Here is a 19,105-nt window from a genome sequence, read left to right on the forward strand (position 1 = left end):
TATATTGTGAATGGTCTTTCCTGGTCTCGTCATCCTGAAGCCGCGACGCGCGCGCAGAAAATCGGGACGCAGTTAATCGACAAGCTTTTGATGTCACTCGAATGAGTAGAGTTCGAACTGTTTCCAATTGTTTTCGATTCGTCTGTAGACGGCGTTACGCGGTTCATGAAGCGGCTAATTGCGCGTGGAGCAGATTTGCTAATCAAACTAAGCGCTTATTGTGATGCATTCGCAAGTGCACCAGTGTATCTGCGACGATGTCGAAAGATTATCGTTACGCGCACGCGTAACCATTGTTACTTAATATTATTTACAAAACTACATATAATCTAATACTATAGATCTCATCTTTCATATCTTATTGTTAGACAAAACGCAAAGTATAATATATAAATTTGTTTGAGGAAATCGAAGTAAAAAAGGTAATTCTCGAACTACTATGACTTTTACGCGCGTTGGAATTCGCTAACTTTCCCCGAAACAAAGAAAAGGGTTAAAGGGCAGAATGATAAAGACGTCAAGTAAAGTTGGAGCACTCACACCTATTTATGTTAATGCCGGCCATCAAAAGGATGTAACGCGGAACCGTGAAAACTTGTTTCTCGTCGATCACACATCGTAGCGTACTTACGCCGGAAATCTTTCATTGCGGACAATTCAGACAATTCGACGTTGACAGGTCGGATTTACGGCGGGCGTTATTAATTTGTGCCGTTAACTCTCGACACCTTGGGAGTTCAACCGAGTTTTTACCGACACGCGCGGTGCTCTGACCTGTTTCGTTTCACACGTCACTCTCGCGGTGAACCTATTCGCGCGTTATAATTTAAGTATAACAACCTGACGACGTTACACGTGACAAAAGTGCCATAGTAAAGATTTACATATTTGTGCCATTCGTGTTACGTTAGCGTGACAAAAATATCGCTAAATCATATAGAAGATGTCACTTTTGAGTATGTTTTAAACATATGCCATGGAATATCATTTGCAACATGCAGCTACACGACAGCATAGCTCTTTTTGAATTTCAAATATAACGTCAGCTGCTTAGCTGAAACTCTTGTAGTAAGCTTTAAAATTTCAATTTTATTTTAAATATTTAGAATAGCTTAATCTATCTCTCTATCTCTCTCTCTCTCTCGCATCCATTTGTATGAGACTAAAGTTATGTAGTTAAAAAGTTCTATGATTATTATCATTCCATTTGCAAAAACATAAGAATATTATTACTTTTTATACTCTGTAACAAAATTAAAAAACTGTAATCTAACCGGATATTCCAAACTGCAGCAATAATAGCAAAAAAACCACAAAGAAAAAGTACATATCTTCGACCAATGTAGCAGAAGCACTAATCGTAAAATTTTTTTAGAGACCGAGCAATATGCGATGAAAACCGCGTGCTACTCCATACGACGGTTATAAAATTGACTCTCGCTAACGACGAAGCTGCCATTTCGAATCTATATCCATTCTAATGCGACATATTGTCCACCACGCCACGCCGTAATGTCGAGTGTGTCTTCAGCAAACTGCATCAAGCAGCGTCACCTCCTGAAGCACGAAGCAGCCTCAAGAGGCATGCGGAAGCGCGTTTGAACACGAAGGGAAGTGGCGGCCTAGTTTCTACACGCACGCGGGTAACCGTGGCCAGAGACAAATGCCTAGCTTCAATCGTGCCGTAGCTTCGTAAGTTTCAGTACAACGAGTCTTCCTTATGTTAACGACAACGCCAGCAGTAAACGCAAGTTAAGTACGCGTCGTGTTATTTCCAATAAAGTTATCTTTATCAACTTAATAATGCTAAAAGAAAGATGTACTCGTAGTATTATTAGTCTTCCACCGGTTACAAACTCTAACTCTTTAACAGCTTAATCCTTTTGGTATTTTAAAAATAGAAAATGTTATCTTGCGAGAGGTCAAGTCTCATGCAATATGTAATATCTCTTGTAAAGTGTAAAAAGATAGTGATCATTTTTTCATATCAGAAAATGACAGATATCACGATGCACAAGCATGATGGAAGATACAAATACTATTAGTTTTTATTCTACTTATATTAAAACGCGCAAAAATATTTAAGACAATTTCATATCGCTGGAAAACGGTAAATTGCAGTTTTGAAGCAATTATCACAAGAACGTGCTGAATTACAGAGACTATACCGCACTTCCATTCTTATCAACCTTGGCAATGACCGTGAAACGTTATCAAACGATGATAGCACATCCGTAATTATTATCCATATCTGTACTAAAATGTTAGCTACTATTACTGACCGTTATTATTCCAAAATATCTCTTAACTTTACAAAATTCTTTTAGTACAGAAATAAAACGAGATATTTCTCTCTCTGAATTTTCAAAAAATCGATCACTTTAAATAACACGCACTCACCGAGATTCGATACGTTCGCGTAAAGGTAATAAAGCAGCCAACGGCACCATCGAAACAGTCTGACAGCCGAACGTTGAAATATGACGAGTTCGATCATCGTCGCGTAGACGTAGGCGTCGACGATCGGCTTCGGCTTCGAGTAATGCGATCCGCGCATCGACGATCCGCGTACTGAAGTGGCCCACATTTTATAAACGCCAGCATATCGCGTACTGCATAATATGTGGGGACCGTCTAGCGAGAAAAGGAGAACGGGCACGAGAGTGAACGAGAAGGAGTGCGTTTCGTGCTCGTCTCCCCTACTTGAGTCCGAACGAATGACGCCATTCATAATTAGGATGAAGATCCGGATGCTGGATCTCTCATGCCCTTGGCGTCACCAGTAAATTTATATAGAAGGGTCAGTAGAAATATCTTACATTGACGCCAATTCAATAGTTGGACATCTTTCTTTTTAACCTATAACAATTTTGGGTATATTGTGGCCTATATAAATTTGCGTTAATTAACATAGCATTCGGGTTTTTATTTTACACCAATTTCTTTTTGTATTGTTCAAATTATTACCCTGCCTCAATCCTATTTCTATCCTCGGCGTCGACTGCTACAAGTTATATGGCGAAAAAGTTCAGTGTGGACTCCAATTACAACAAATGCAAAATTATTCATAAGAAAGATTGCGCGCGTAAAATAAGTCCTAGCGCATTCAATCCGAGATTCAATCTGAAATGGTAATAGTGGAAGTAATTAACGCCTCGTCGTACTACGCAAAGCTCGGACAAAGATAGAGGGATTCGCGCAATTATTAAATTCGCCCCGTAGCGCATCGCGCGAGCATTCATTGTACAATGTTGACGGAATGGGGAAGTTGGTTTACTAGCAAAGCAACGGGAGAGTTACCTTCCCACCCGGTATATGTATGTGTATTTCGCGCAAGGGGCGCGGGCGTTATGCTCATTGTTTCCGTTATACAGTAGTTAAAATGTCATCACGCCTCCAAATTACGTTTACCGTCAGATTCGTCGCGCTATTGCGAGTCATTGCGAATCTAGTCGACGAAAAATCTCCGCGTGCGCAATGAGACAATAAGATGACGAAAGTAGTAGTAAGAGATAGCAAAAGGTGTAGTAGAAATTTTATTTCTTTTAGGCATAAATCTGTATTCTTTCCAACAACAACAATTTCAACTTTTTCGGGAACTGGATGCATCCGAAAAATTCAATTCATCGTAAAGTCATTACAGACGATCTATAATTCATGTCAGATATCAAGACAGAATTCTATTTATAATTTTATATGCCACATATTTAGATATATACATATATATTGCAATATATATTATAATATATATGCATTCTAATTTAAAAAAAAATTTCATATTACAGATAATAATAATCAGAGTGCTATCCTGAAATCTGATACCAAAATTATAGCTCGTCTAAAGTAGATTTAAGAAGTAATTCGGTCGAGTCTTATTGTTAGTCGCGGAAGAAATATCTTCGATCGAATATATTTATACGAGAAACGAGAAAATAAGATGGTTTCGGCTTTCGCCAAGGCATAACATATAAACAGGATATAGGCGGATGCACCGCGAAATATACGGAGCGTGTAAAAAGAATGTTGGAGCGCGAAGGCACCCCGTTGTAAGCTTACATTGTCGTTACCATTTCTTTTGCTGCTCACGGATTTTACGCGACATTATCGCTCTTGCATCGCACCCATAATGTCGTAAAAGGATCAAAGAATTCCACGGGAATTCATAAATTCCGCCGTATTCTCGCAGACACAACGCGTCCTACGGAAATAAAAACTAGTCTACTTACCCCTCTGTTTGCAATTGCGAATATGCAATTATTACGCGAACCGTTGAGCCCCCTCTTCGTTTTCTAATAGTTATAACTTTTAACAGATAACGCTAGTGACATGACCAGAACTAATACATTCGAAAGAAGATATTATTTGTGATCGCAGTTTATAATTTAGAAAGGTACGATAACGAATCGCGTCACCTTGAAAAATAACACGAGTAAAATCCAACCTTAATTTAAACAATGTGACATTATATGGTGATATAGATTTACATTAATTTAAAATATATGATATTAATTCTAATAATTTTCAACCTCTCTTTTCGGGATAAAATTTAATTAAAAGCTCTCTCTCTCTCTCTCTGAAACCCACCGAATGGTTACGTAGACGAGAGAGTGAAAATAAGATTTATGGCGAAAAGTCAATATTCGAAATGCATAGGAATGAAAAAGAAAAATACCCGCACTGTGGAGAGCCAACACATTGCAGCTGAAACGCGGAAAGCGAAATATTGACAGCTTACACTTGACCCACATGCGATATAAAGAGCGAGTACATCGTGGAACGCTCAACGAAATGCACGTGCTCGTGTAATAAATGGATAGAATGGCGCGTACGCCCACGCACAGCAATGCATGAGAAATGGTAAAATGTACACGTAAACAGAATTGTAGAAACATCAATGTCTCGACGGTACATAAAAATAAAAAAAATCACTCACCGGCCGATGCGCAACAGCGGAGTTGTAACCCCTGCGTTGATCTGAAACATAAATATTTTCACATTAAAACAACGTCCAAAATAATCGATAATTCAAGTAAATAATTATCGCGCCCGTTAAATTTTTAAAACATTATTTTAATAGATATCTGATTTCAAAATGCAAACGCAAGAAACTATCGCGGCCGCTGTAAGCGGCTGCATATTTCGGCATTAACTCGTTCGCACATATAATAATCCGCGAAAAATCATGCAAGAAATATTACGATCGCGCGAATATCGCGACGTTCGCGACGTAATATCTCTTCTCGTATATCTCGGAGATCAAACTCTGAAATTGCGAAATTGCGCATTAAATCTCGAACGGTATTGTACGAATAATTCGCGAGTATCGTGTACTTAATGGTCGCGAATCACGTCGCGCTTAAGAAAGTGGCGGAATCCGCTACAGAACACAGAACAGCAAAATAACAAAACGATTACTCACCCCACGGTTGCTCCGCCGTCGCCCGATGCCTCCCAGGCCTCCTTCTCCTCTCCACGGTCCTCCTTCGATGTCGCATCTCCGTCGGCGCAGACGGCTCACTCACTTACGACGTTCACGAGCGAAAATATCGTCACTTATGATCGCGCGACACTTTGCACGGCACTCCCGGTATTAATCTCGCGACGCGCGGCGCGTACTTAATTACACGACGATCGAAGAATTACGTCGGAAAAGCTACGAACGAAACCGTACGATCCCCTCGACGCCCGAAATTCCGCAGGTAGACGCGACCAGTGAATATAACATGGCGGAGAGAATTTCGTAAATCACGCGACCAACTTCACTCGCGACTCTCTCGCTAGGAGCAACCGTCGCGAGGGTCGCGAGGACGCTAACACTTGCTGCTTGCCAAGCGATTTCGGTTAACTGCAATTAAATCAATCGAGTTACGAACTCGAACATTCACTTTCGCGTCTATCCCGCACGATCGCCAAATATCAAAATAGGATTAAATACGGAGGTTGAATATACGACGTTAATAGATTCCGATCGCTAATTGAACACGTCGCGCCTGACGCGCCTCGCGGCGCGCGGCGTTACTCGATTTCGCGTCCGCTCGTATCCTTTATCCATGTCCCGAAAACGACGGCAAATTCACTCCGAAGCCACGCGACACGACGCGAGAGGCGAGGCGAAGTTGACGATTGCGAAAAGCGAGACCGATCGTCCGAAAGAACGTAATCAAAAGTCCTCTGTTAACGAATACGATATACCTCGGTATCCGTATAAATTCCGCGAAGCACATGGCACATGTATTAAATGGACATTCACAGATGTATCAGTTTTCCGTCTGAACCGGCAATTCGCGTACTATTGCGCACTCGCACTGTATTCCAAATTCCGAGAGCAACGATACCGTGGGCCTGCGGGGCGCGGGCGGCGAGGGTGTCGCGGACATCGTCACGCCATTCACGCCACAGTGCCGGCACGCCGCGAGCCGCGACACTCGCGACCTCGCGACTAACGGCTTTTCGGCAACTCGAGTAGGGGGGGGATAGAGTGGGGGAAAACTAACTAGACGCCCCGCGCGCACCGCGTCAGACCATGCCGGCATTGCCGGCCGTGTCTAGTTACCTTACTCCCACTCTATCCCTCCTACTCGAGTTGCCGAGAAGCCGCGGCCGCGTTGTAACGTAAACATCATTGCTCTCGAAGTCGGATCGTAGCGCGGAGTAACGCGTGAATTGACGGTTTAGATTACGAAAAACTGTGGTATATCGAATGTACATTTAATACATGTGCTTCACGGATTCATACGGATACCGAGGTATATCGCATTCGATAATAGTGACTTACCATTACATCCTTTCGGATGGATGATCTGTTTCGCAGCGAGACTCTCGCTTTTCTGCTGGCCACACACACTTTCCGTTAAATGTAACAGTAAGGTTTCGATCAGTCGCGTTGCTCGATTCTTAAGCTCGATGAAATATGAAATCCATCTCTTTGATTTCGTCAAAAAACCGCTCCGCTGGCGATTTGGCGCGAATGGCGAACGTGAATCATGAACCATGAATCGCGCATAGTCTAGCGCCAGCTTCACGGCTACGAACGGCCGAATCGAGCAACGCGATTGGTCGAAAGCTTAGGCTGAAGTCACATGGCATGTATTTTCCGCGTAATCAATTACGCATATTCGCGCTTCTGATTGGTTACGCGATACACGTTACGCGGAAAATATCAGTTCATGTGACCGCACCCTTACTGTTACTGCTGTTGCGTTTTACGGACAGTGTGTGTCAGCATTTTCGAATCTCAACCGTCAACTGACTCGCGTCGTGTCGCGCGACGCGCGGCTTCAGAATGAATTTATTACCATCGTTTTCGGAACACGGATAAAGGATGCGAGCTGCGAGCGGACCTGAAATCGGGTAAGTAACGCCGCGACGTGTTTAATTACCGATCGGAGTCTATATTATAACGTCGTATGTTCTTGATATATTTGGCGATCATGCGGGATAGACACGAATGTTCATAATTCGATTTAATCTCGATTGCAGTTGACCGATTGCAGTTGAAATCGCTTGGCAAGCAGCAAGTGTAGCGTCCTCGCGACGCGACGATGATTGCTCCTGGCGAGAGTAACGGAGTGAAGTCGGCCGCGTCATTTACGAAATTCTCTCCGCCATGTTATATATTCACTCGTCGCGTCTACCTGCGGAATGTCGGGCGTCGGGCATCGAGGGGATCGTACAGTTTCGTTCGTAGCTTCTCCGACGTAATTCTTCCATCGCCGTGTAATTATGTACGCGCCGCGCGTCGCGAGATTAATTACCGGGAGTGCCGTCCAAAGTGTCGCGCGATCATAAGTGACGATATTTTCACGCGTGAACGAGTGAGTGAGTGCGCCGACGGAGATGCGACATTGGAGGAGGACGTGGAGAGGAGAAGGAGGCCTGGGAGGCATCGGGCGACGGCGGAGCAACCGTGGGGTGAGTAATCGTTTATTATTTTGCTGTCCTGTGGCACAGGACAGCCACTTTCTCAAGCGCGACGTGATTCGCGATCATTACATTGATACTCGAATTATTCGTACAATACCGTTCGAGATTTAATGCGCAATTTCGCAATTTTGGAGTTTGATCTCCGAGATCATATATGAAAAGAGATATTACGTCGCGAACGTCGCGATATTCGCACGATCATAATATTATACTTGCGTGATTTTTCGCGGATTATTATATATGCGAAGTTAACGAGTTAATGCCGAAATATGCAGCCGCTTACAGCGGCCGCGATCGTTTCTTTCATTTGCATTTTTAAATCAGATTTCTATTAAAATAACGTTTTAAAAATTTAACGGGCGCGATAATAATTTACTTTAAGTATCGATTATCTCGGACGTTATTTTAATGTAAAAATATTTATATTTTAGATCAACGCAGGGTTACGTCTCCGCTGTTGCGCATCGGCCGGTGAGTGATTTTTTTTATTTCAATGTACCGTCAAGGATTTCTTCAATTCCAAATTAATTATTAATATCGATATTCTACAGCTTCTCGTTATTTGAATGATTTAATTCAGCGATTATAATTTCATATTATCAATCTCAAAATAGTGAACCAATTATATATAAATCAGTATATATTTGAATGTAAGCATCGTTTTAAGAAAACAATCATCAATAGAAATATCACAAATTAATATAATTGTCAGTTTCTATCGTTTCGATTCTTATTTCAACCGAACAAATCGCGTGAAATATCAACAGATATCGATAAATGATACTTTGATTTTTTATATGTACACATGTGAATAATTTATGACAAATAATAGATAATATGATATTCACCCCATGATTGCTCTACTGTCGTTCGATATTTCCCAGAAACTTTCTTCTTTTCTCTTCTTTCGTTGCATTCACACAACACTCACGAAAACACGATTAATTACGCCCGCACAATTATTAGAATATTTTATACGGTACTCTAATAGATATTAATGATATTTAAAGTGTTCTTTTTAATATAGCGAAGAATAATGCAAAGAAATATGATTGCACCAAGTTGCGACGTCTCATTCCACGACGTCTTGTTATTTAATGACAAATCGATAAATGTATTACAATTATGGACTATGCAATTGTGTAAATATAATTATCAGCCATACGATCGTGCTGACCAACTTTGATCGCTTATAAAAAACTATTATAATTTAAAAACTATTATAATTTTGATATTCCATATGAGAGAATTTTTAAACTTCAATTATTTTCTAAAATTCTATTAATATTTAATATTGCACTGTAGTTGTGTGGAATATTCTGTATAATTATTTAATTAATAAGTATAAAATTTCTATATTATTGAAAGGTTTAGAATTACTCAACTTTCCGATTAAATGAATAATATCCTATACCAAACACGCTTCGAATAATGTTGTATCGGTAACGCGCCAATTCCTTCAATCTCGTCACTGTGCACTCTAGCTGACACGAGTGCATCTCGGGAAGCGTTGCACGCTCGATTTCACGAAATCCGATCCTATATTTTCAACGGAAATTTCCTATCTTATGACAGTTACGTCACCGTCCTAGATACCGGGCCAGATTGGCGCGTATACATATATATATATATTTCCGGTCCTGACGTATAAATTTCGTGACGGTTTCTTTCCGATGTGCAGTATGACATCAAAATCATCATCCTTACCTGATCACGATTCCATGAATCCGCGAACCCTCTCGGCGCGATCTCGGGCAATTTCGGGCTGCACTTGGCGTATGCGCCGACGTAAACGGGGAAATTCACCGGTGCATAATGACGGACGTTGATTCACAAATGCATCGCATATCGACCCGCATGTGCCGGATGGCTTCCTTTCTCTTCTCCAACGCGGCGAGTAACTAATTCATGGGATCCATAGGTCGGTACCTGCAAGATTATTAAAATTATGTTAGCATTTACGGCCGACATTCTATGCGGAAACGCGGTACTTACAGTTTTGAAAGCTCATGTGGTTTCAAAAAATATACACTGAGAAAAAAATGTTCTGGATTTTAGTAAATATTAGTTTGCATACAACTGTGACTCTATTTACTAAAATAAAGAAAATTTTCCTTTTTATTAGTATATGTGTATTCACTAGGAAAAAAATATACTAATAAAAAGGAAAATTTTCTTTATTTTAATAAATGGAGTCACAGTTGTATGCAAACTAATATTTACTAAAATCCAGAACATTTTTTTCCCAGTGTAGAATTTTATATTAACTTTCATATTTCCTTAAATATTCCGGCGCAAGATATGTTAACCCGAGTAATCGAATTATTGAAAATAGCGGAAAAAGAATTTAGTATTTATTTCATAATAGAATAAATATCTGCACAATATAAAATATTCCTCCAGCTAAACTCGCGTACCAAAACTTGTAAGTTTCTCACAATGCAAAAACGATCTTTGTTATCTTCTATTTCTAATTCACATGTATGTACATTCGGAAACAGCGCTTCCACAAAAATAATCGAAAAAGAATCGGTACAATTTTTGAATTCGTTTCCAACTTTACCGTACCATTCTTTTGTGTTTACGTCACGTTTCTCTCGAAATCGCAGACCGATTGAAAAGACAGAAACGGAAAAAAATAGGAACAATGCAGAGACGCTAACAACCTAAATCTATAAAATTGTATTTCCTCTCTGTTCCTTTTTTAAATACCGTGTAAAAGGTTTCGAATATTATTTTGCCCCGCGAGATCAAGGATAAGCTGTAATAATCTCATTGTACGTGATGCACATCAACTGGCCGTTTATAAAGTGACGCAGGAAACGGGCTTTTGCGTGATAAACGCGGGACAGCGACAGTTATTCGACGAAATAGTTAAAGAGGATTTTAGACTCGTATTTTCTGTGCCGTCGCGGACCCTATTACCAACAACGTAGTTATCCGATCTGTGCACTGCCGCGACCGCAACTTTCTCTGCGAAACGAACTCGCCGACGCATTCTCCCGTCGACGGAAACGATGTTAAAGATAGGGGAGAACTTTCCCCCTTTTGCTCACCGATACCGTAAAACAAAGTCTTATAGAATATAATATCCCGCCGCGACGTGCCTTCCACGCAGTCGAAGAAATGGCGAAGAAATAATTCAAAAGTTTCTCGCGAAACAGCTTGCACCGTATTCGCCTTCCCTTTCTTCGCTCCGCTCGTCAAAAACTCTCTTTCAAACTCGTGACTACGCTTAGCAAACTATATTGCATCGTAAATATAGTAATACTAACTCAGAAAATAATCATACGCTGCAATATTGGACGATTTGGACGGTTAATATGCGTTTTCCGTGTATTTTCTAAAATTGTAATTTCAATAAATTGTAGAATAGAAGAGCATACAAAATGTAAATTGTTGCCATAAAACGTACAATGTTATTGTATAACGTTCCTCGAATATATTTTGAATAAATATTGATTGATGAATATTGAATGAATACTGATTGAATCTTCTGTTCAGTGTCGATCATTAAGTTATACGCTATCAACGGTATCACTATTATTGTTGTAGAAAAGTTTCGCGATCAATATTAAAACGAGTAAAACACAAAGTGAAAAAATTTCGGCTATTGTTCATTTTTTAGACAGAAATTTTCAATTTTTCGAAGACAAATTTTTTGTTAGAGGTCTGATTTTTTTTAAAGAATTCTGGATGGCGTTCAAAAGTTCTATCGAGAAAAATTAGAGAATTTAAATCGCTTCTAATTAAAGTAAAAAAAATCATAATCATGAAAACTGGAAATAAGACTCGACATTTTCGGATTTCTATTTTCTAATTGTCAAAAATATTCTTGTGACATGTGAAAAAATCTTGTATAATTTTTTATGAATGAATCAGAACTGTCAATTATACCGAAATTCTGAAAATGGGATAATTTTATAAAGGTGACTCAAAATAGATTTATTTCCTTTTACATTGAATTTGACTAATATTTTTGTGCGGAAAACGTTATTCTCGGACGGTAATAAACGGCTCTCTCTTTCTCCTAGCAAAACGCGAGGTCGATGCACTATTAGCTTCTCGCGCGCTTTTCTAGAGATCCGCCGCTTCTTGACCCTAGTTTGCATCACGGCAAGTAGGATTAGGTACCATTTATCCGCTCTGACCAGTCGCAATGCCGTAATTCAAGTAGCTTCGAGGGCGAGCATTGTTAGCAGAGGAAGATATCCAGTATCGGTTTAATTTTAAAACAATGAGGGATGGATTATCGAAATAGTAAATGTCATGTCGGTGAAAAATAACTTTTAATCACCGGAAATATATTTCGATGTCGCGCTGTAAATCTGGTTCGACGCTACGTATGAATCGCACGAATAAATTTTATTTATCAATCGAATTAAACATTACAGTAATAGAGTGAATTTTGTAACAAGGTAAAGAAATTCTGTGGTGATAAAATTGAAAGTAAATTAAAACAATGAATCAGAACAAACAGATTCGGTATTCGGATTAGATAATAACGGTATTAAATAAATGGACCCTATTAAGGCAAAAGTATTCCTCGAATGTGTATATGTGTGTGTATATAAATAACATAAAATGATTTGGCTGAGCGAAAAAATAACATACTTTAAAAATAGCATTGTATTATTTGCTTTGTATCATTCGTATGGCAATGTACGGCTTTCCAAAACAGATTAAATTTATTTGACACGGCCAATCGCTATCTCTCGTTACCGTAACTTTATACCCGGCTATTGGAGATTAACTATAGAGCCGTGCGCAAATTTAACCAGCGAATTTAACAGACACTGCTTAATTATTATATTCAATTAATTTATTATACCTTCTAGGAGATTATACAGCTTCCTTCTAATTGATTCGATTATGAGATATTATAATTTATAACGCGCTATAGGTTTTAGAGTTATCATTATTAATATCGCTTATTATTCTATTGTGCTTATTTAATTACGTTCATTGCTGTAATTGTTATTGTAATTGCAATGTTCTGTATCGTTTATCTATCTTATAATATTCTAATGGGGGAGAGAGAGAGAGAAAACGTATATATTCCTATCTCGTGTGATACCTTCTCAATGGATCTATTATGCCGTACTCAGGGGATTTCTGATGATCCCCTTATTTCCCATCTTGCCATCCCTTTTTGGCACCGGTGCAAAGGGACGCGCCACCAGGTACCATTTATTTGTCCGCACTGTTCGCAACGCCATAACTCAAATCCGCAGGATCGGATTATCTTTATCATAAAAAAAATGCAACGTGTCTGGATTGCACGATAAAAGGTAAAAGCGAAAGAAAAAAATCCTACTGCAAGACTGTAACTTAACAAAAAAATGTTTGCAATAGTGGTTTCAAAATCCTTCTTTTTTTATTCTGAGGCAAAATATGAATGCAATCCAATTTTAATCATAATATGTATCTATAAAGTTATCTGTATACAGTCTGTTTTAATCGAATTATCATATGTATCCGTCTATTAAAGCTATGTTCTTTCGATTAAAAGTGCCCAGGACTTATAAAGGCTTTGGCCCAATCCTGTGACCACACAAGCATTGTCAGTGGTGAACGATGTCAGTGAGATTAGGGTACTTAATCGCTAGTGGCATATCAAAAGGGGAGAACCATTCTGCAGCTCAGTGACACGTATTGTCCGTAAACGTGCCTTTTGTCATCCAATTGAATCAGGAATGTACCATCTGCGCCACAAGAAAACTATTACACGCGATGATTGGCGTCTTGGCTTCGCGGGTCAGAACTGCGTCGAAACATCGCGAAGACAGCAACGTAAAGAAAAATTTTAGAAAGAAATGATACATCCTCTTAGATAACATTTCTAACATTCTCTTAGATGATCAACAAAGACACGTTTAAAGATGAAAGTTTTTACATAAAATTCATTAAAATTTTAATTAAAATAGGATTTTCTTATCCTCTTCCTTAGGAAAGCAGAATTTTAATTGTAAGATAAGTGGAAAATTTAAATTTTTTCGCGCACTTCTCGTTAAAGCATAAATGAAAAGATACGACATGCCGTCGATATTAGATCGTACGACGAATTTAACGGGGGGAAATGAAATGGCCGAGCGATTATATCATTTCGATGAAAAGCGTAAGCTGCTTCTGCATATCGATTGCAATTCGATATTGCACTATATGCGCTCAATTTAGGTATTGCCGGAAGTAATTGCAAATTCAGACAATGGGTGCTATATAATATTTAACATTCAACAGTTATGCTTCCGAATGAGACGATACGATATATAAATGCGATATGAAATATCATGCTTTTTCGTACTCACATGTTCAATTACTCTAAATTTAATAATTATCTGCTAATAACAGGTTATGTAAATAAAATTATACAGTTTATAATAATTTAAATTAAACATCGAATTTCGCAGCTGTGTAATTTTACTAAATTAATTATAAATGAAGAAGGATATAATTGGTTAATAAATTAGCAAAATGTGCCAATATATATATAATTATATATAAAATAAGAACGTAACACGATACATATATAAGAAAAAAAATTTTTTTTTAATCTACTCATTGTCAGAAGAATAAATCTATATAATTGAAATAAACAGAATAATAAATATTGCTCAAAGTAATAAAACTGTATTTTGTAATATTTGTAAAATTGCTTAAAATAAAAAACTGAATTTTATTAGCGTGCTACGAAAAAAATGCGGCAAATGTATAAATTATAACAGAATAACAAATATTTCTTAATTGTTTTACATTCACTTAATTGTTTTTGCATTTTCGATCCAAAATTCATATCATTTTAAAGTTTATGTCAATTTTTTATCATTTACATATTTTTAACAAACTAAAGATGTCTTGGATATACGAAAAGCTTTTTGATCTTTCTATATCTCGTATATCTCGATGTACCTATAAATATTGATTCGGATTCCTCGAAGGAAACCATGAAAACAACCTTGATGCCTATCATTGTGACAATGCCTTGTGCTATAGTGTAATTATATCATTAGTATTAAGCGGAGTCCCATAGCAGCACGGGGGTCAGGTATTTAATTACGTATAGTAAAAAATAGATACTATAAGAACGTTCTCACGTGTACGGGTCGCAAGGTTAATCGATATTAGATATTCTTAGTACGGTGAGCCAGTCCGTCGAGTGACGGCAAAATTTTATCGTCCGCCATGCGAACCCACGCGCTTCAGTAATCAACGTAATATAAACGGCTTCTCTTTGTGGAGAAGCCTTCGGCGCCGCTTCACGATGCGCGATGCAAATGTTCTGAAACTTGTACGATCATCTTCATATTTAACGCGAGTTCTCTTTCCAACACTGATCTCGCGAATTATTCACCTCTTTCGTGATGTCCTTCTACGATTGTCGATAAAATCCCTCCCATCGAACACCGCGGATTAAGCTCGTCGAAATTTTAATCCCTTGCGGTCGAGAAGTCCTATAATCCGAACAACTCGAGTTGAAATTGAAGTGGCCAATTTCGAGATGTATAATGTTACCATTTTAGAAATTAAAAATAAAATTTCTTGGGAATATATTATCTTATTGTTAGATCACAAATATTTCACGATTATACATTTGCCTTATTAATTAATTAAACTTTAAGTATTTGAGGAGATCTGCCATTCTTTATCTCATAATTTTGTTTAAATTAATAAATTACCTTTTAATACTTCATAATGATGATCGAGAGATGCATCGATTTATTAAGTGACGATACTAAGTGAGCACGAAATGACAGAAAAAAGGTCAGTAACGCGCTTTAAACTCAATTCACGAATTAATGAGAGGCATTAAATGCAACATGGAGTAAGGACACGATTTACTGGCCGTTCTCGTTAACCGGCTAACCGGTCTTCGATGCTTCGTTATCGTGAACTTGCTGCCTTCCTTTTTTACTGCATGACGTTATTCACGTAACGCGCAGTTTTCCGAAGCGTAATGAATTTTCTTATCGAGCGGAACTACGTCATGGACGCACGTATCGCGGACTCAACGCATTCCAGTATAACAATTGTATTTATACTGTATATAATATGAAACTTTCGAATGGTATAAACAAAGAATATGAATATTGATTACCACAGAATAGAATATTTTCAGAATATTTTCCGTCTCGTGTATTGCAATTTTTATGATATAACGCAAATATGACAAACTTATATAGAATATAAAAAAATCTGAATCTGAGATAATCTTAAAGGATCTAAGACTCTACCCTAATTATCAACATGATGTATTATTTGCATGCAATCCGCTATCGTCTAATTAGATAAAAAATTACAGCGATTAACGAAGCGAGATAAAAATACGATGAATCGTGAGAAAGTCTCGCGCGTCGAAGATATTAAGGTTGCACGCGCAAGGAACGTTTCAACTTTCCCTCGAAATCTTATATCCTTGCATAATCCGTGAACTGATGCTTCTAAAATAGAACGAAAAATTACTGGGAAGAGATAAACGAGAGAAACGAGAGAAAAAAAGGGAGAGAAACGTGAAGCTATTCCTAGCGCGATCAATTGAATTGACGATGTGACGGCTCGCCACTGGGCAAACTAATTAGCATAATTCGCCTAAAAAAGAGCAATAAGAATCGACCGAATGATCAATGAACCGTACGTGCGGTAGCTCTTCTCTAATAAGCTACGTGTTTTCCTTGTATGTAGTCTTGTAAACGAACTAGTAGAACGGTAATCCGATACTAAAGCGTCAAATACACAGAGGGTGCGACAGGGAGGCTCTACGTGAAGGAAAACAAAAGTAAAAAAACGAGGTGGTGTCGCTGGAAAAGAAAATAGAAAAAATAAACGGCGAGAGGTTCCGCGTTGAAAATTAAATATGGCCAGGGTTTCTCCGTTTGTCTCATTTTCTCGCGTCGTCCACGCTTACTCCGTTTGTTCAGGTTTTTCAATACGCGGGGTCTGAATAAACGGAGGCGTCGACGGTTTCACGCCGCGCGCGATATATCGACAAAGATGCAAACCGACAGAGCGGACAGACGTAGCAACTAATATTTCCTCTTACGTCGCGCGCAAGAGCGAAATGCGCGACACTCCCCCGACCCCCGGTCGTGCGTGTTCTTCGGTATAACACCGTGGAAAGTACTAGGGAGCCTCTGCCAGGCACACGATCCTGTTTACTCGTCTAACGGAGTTACGTGAACGACCCGATGTTAGGCGGAAAAAGGAAATGACATAGTCGCGCGAACTGCGGCAACAAAAGTACGACAGCAACGGTGCTAAACTGCCGCTGATGTCGCATTGCAACGAGTCACTGTCCGGCGGAGTTTATGCGCCCGATTCCTTTTATTTCATGACTTGTGACATTTTAACTTTTGCAACGTACTGTCGTCCGGCAAATGCAAATATAATATATTATGAATAATGATCTTATTAACGTGGAATCTATTATGTAATTGCAATATTGAAATTTATGTATTATAATTATTATATATTACATTACGTCATATTCGTGTTACAATAATTACATATTATATTAGTTTATGTTAATTTTATTACTCGTTTTATCAAAATATGGAATTTATTATAATTAAATGTTACCTACTGGGAGACGACACCCCGCATGTATAGTTGTCGCTATCTGTATTGCGGAATCGTCTCGAAATTACTCAAAGTAACCGATTGCAAAGACCCTAGCACGAAGGAGCGGAGAAAATATCGGTCTGCAAGAAAAATTGCCCGGAGAGAAAAATATCCTTACTTGTCGCACACCATCGAAAAAGTTTCCCGATCATTGAAAAACTTCGCGTACTCGTACGACGGCAATCTATCTGCCTGCGATCTATCCGGATAACAGATTTGTATTTTAAACTATTCCATTTCCACTGCGTGCCATATGTTACGGAAATACGGTATATCGATTCGGCGCAATACGTTCGAACGCATGATCCCTCGCGGTCTTTCGTTTCTTCCGCGAGAAACAGTGGATTATATTCAACTCTGAATATTCCTCCGAGCAGTTCCCGAATGATCCTGCTTCACATTCAAACGTATCAGGTTTATGATCATCTATCTCTATTTAATTATCAACCACTTATGTCCATTTCTATCAATGCAAATTAATTTTAATTCTAGTTTAATTTACTTTTTATCTCCTTCTAATTCTTAGAACTAAGTTAAACCGAGATTAAAGTTAATCGACATTGATGGAAATGGACATTAAACTTGTAAAATTTAATTAATCTTGCGTTAACCATTTTCTTTGCAACAGATACGCAATAATAAAGCGTAACAATATATTTTCCGCAATTATTACTCTTGTCCGATAAGCACATATATCTCTAATCTCACTCTGTAATTGCAAACTGAGGAATCGTACTGAGGAAAAAACCCTTGAAAGCACCTCAATTGTAGACATTAGTCCAAATTCCACTCATATAGTCTTTTACTCTTTCTCTCTCTCTATCTCTCCTTCTACCTCTTCCCCCACCTCTCTCTCTCTCTTTCTTTTTCTCTTTCTCTTTCTCTCGTATTTATTACACTAATCTATTACACTCACTTGTGCGATATCGTGCGATCTACGGTGCCGAAGCCCATCCACTTGTCGCGACGCGGGGTGCAATCATGGAGCACCTTTGCGGGGTGGTCGCGCGCAACCGACGGTGATAACGCGGCAGGTAGGAGGGGTGCTCGTGGTCACTCGCGCACCTGTCCAAGTCCGCGCCGACCGATTTCGGCGGTCGCGCGAGAGACGCGCGAGTAGGTACGGTCCCGACGTAGTCACTCCGTCGCACCACCTCGCGAGATCACTCGCGTACGATCCCCCATTGACCGAGCACACACGCGGAAACGCTCATCCGCGACGACGTTCGCGGCATACGACACCCGCGGCGCGAATTCGCCAGCGATTTGAACTACGTCGCGACATTCCCGCACTCGCGTGCGCGCGCGCGCGAAAGCGAGCGACGAGCGAAAACGGCCGCGGCGGCGAATATGACGGGAAGAAATGGGAGAGAGAAGGAGAGAGGGAGAAAGAGGTAAAGATGCGAGAATGCGGAAGAGAGAGATAGAGAGAGAAAGAGAGGGAAAATTCGGTGACGATGCGTGAGCGCGCGGCGGACGATTTAAAAACACGACGTTTCTCGACGACGACGGCACGAAGTCATCACGACGACTGGCGTAACCGACGACAGAGAGCGACACGACAGCC

General features: G+C 39.3%; 1 protein-coding gene across 8 annotated transcripts in view; it reads right to left on the bottom strand.

Annotated features, from left to right (window-relative positions):
• Liprin-gamma overlaps window positions 1-19,057 on the bottom strand; it is a 123,161-nt gene extending 104,104 nt beyond the window's left edge. For 4 of the 8 annotated variants that reach the window (XM_071724200.1, XM_071723784.1, XM_071723841.1 and 1 more), the window contains exon 1: window positions 2,401-2,577. In XM_071724200.1, coding sequence (XP_071580301.1) covers window positions 2,401-2,557 — 157 coding nt within the window. In that variant the 5' untranslated portion in view covers window positions 2,558-2,577. The other 4 variants (XM_071724089.1, XM_071724154.1, XM_071723951.1 and 1 more) reach the window with 4 other exon arrangements.
• Between the last annotated feature and the right edge of the window lie 48 nt (window positions 19,058-19,105).

Source organism: Temnothorax nylanderi, unplaced genomic scaffold (assembly GCF_030848795.1).
Source record: "Temnothorax nylanderi isolate EJ_2023f unplaced genomic scaffold, tnyl_v1.0 TNYL_tig0001_pilon, whole genome shotgun sequence".
NCBI lineage: Eukaryota > Metazoa > Arthropoda > Insecta > Hymenoptera > Formicidae > Temnothorax > Temnothorax nylanderi.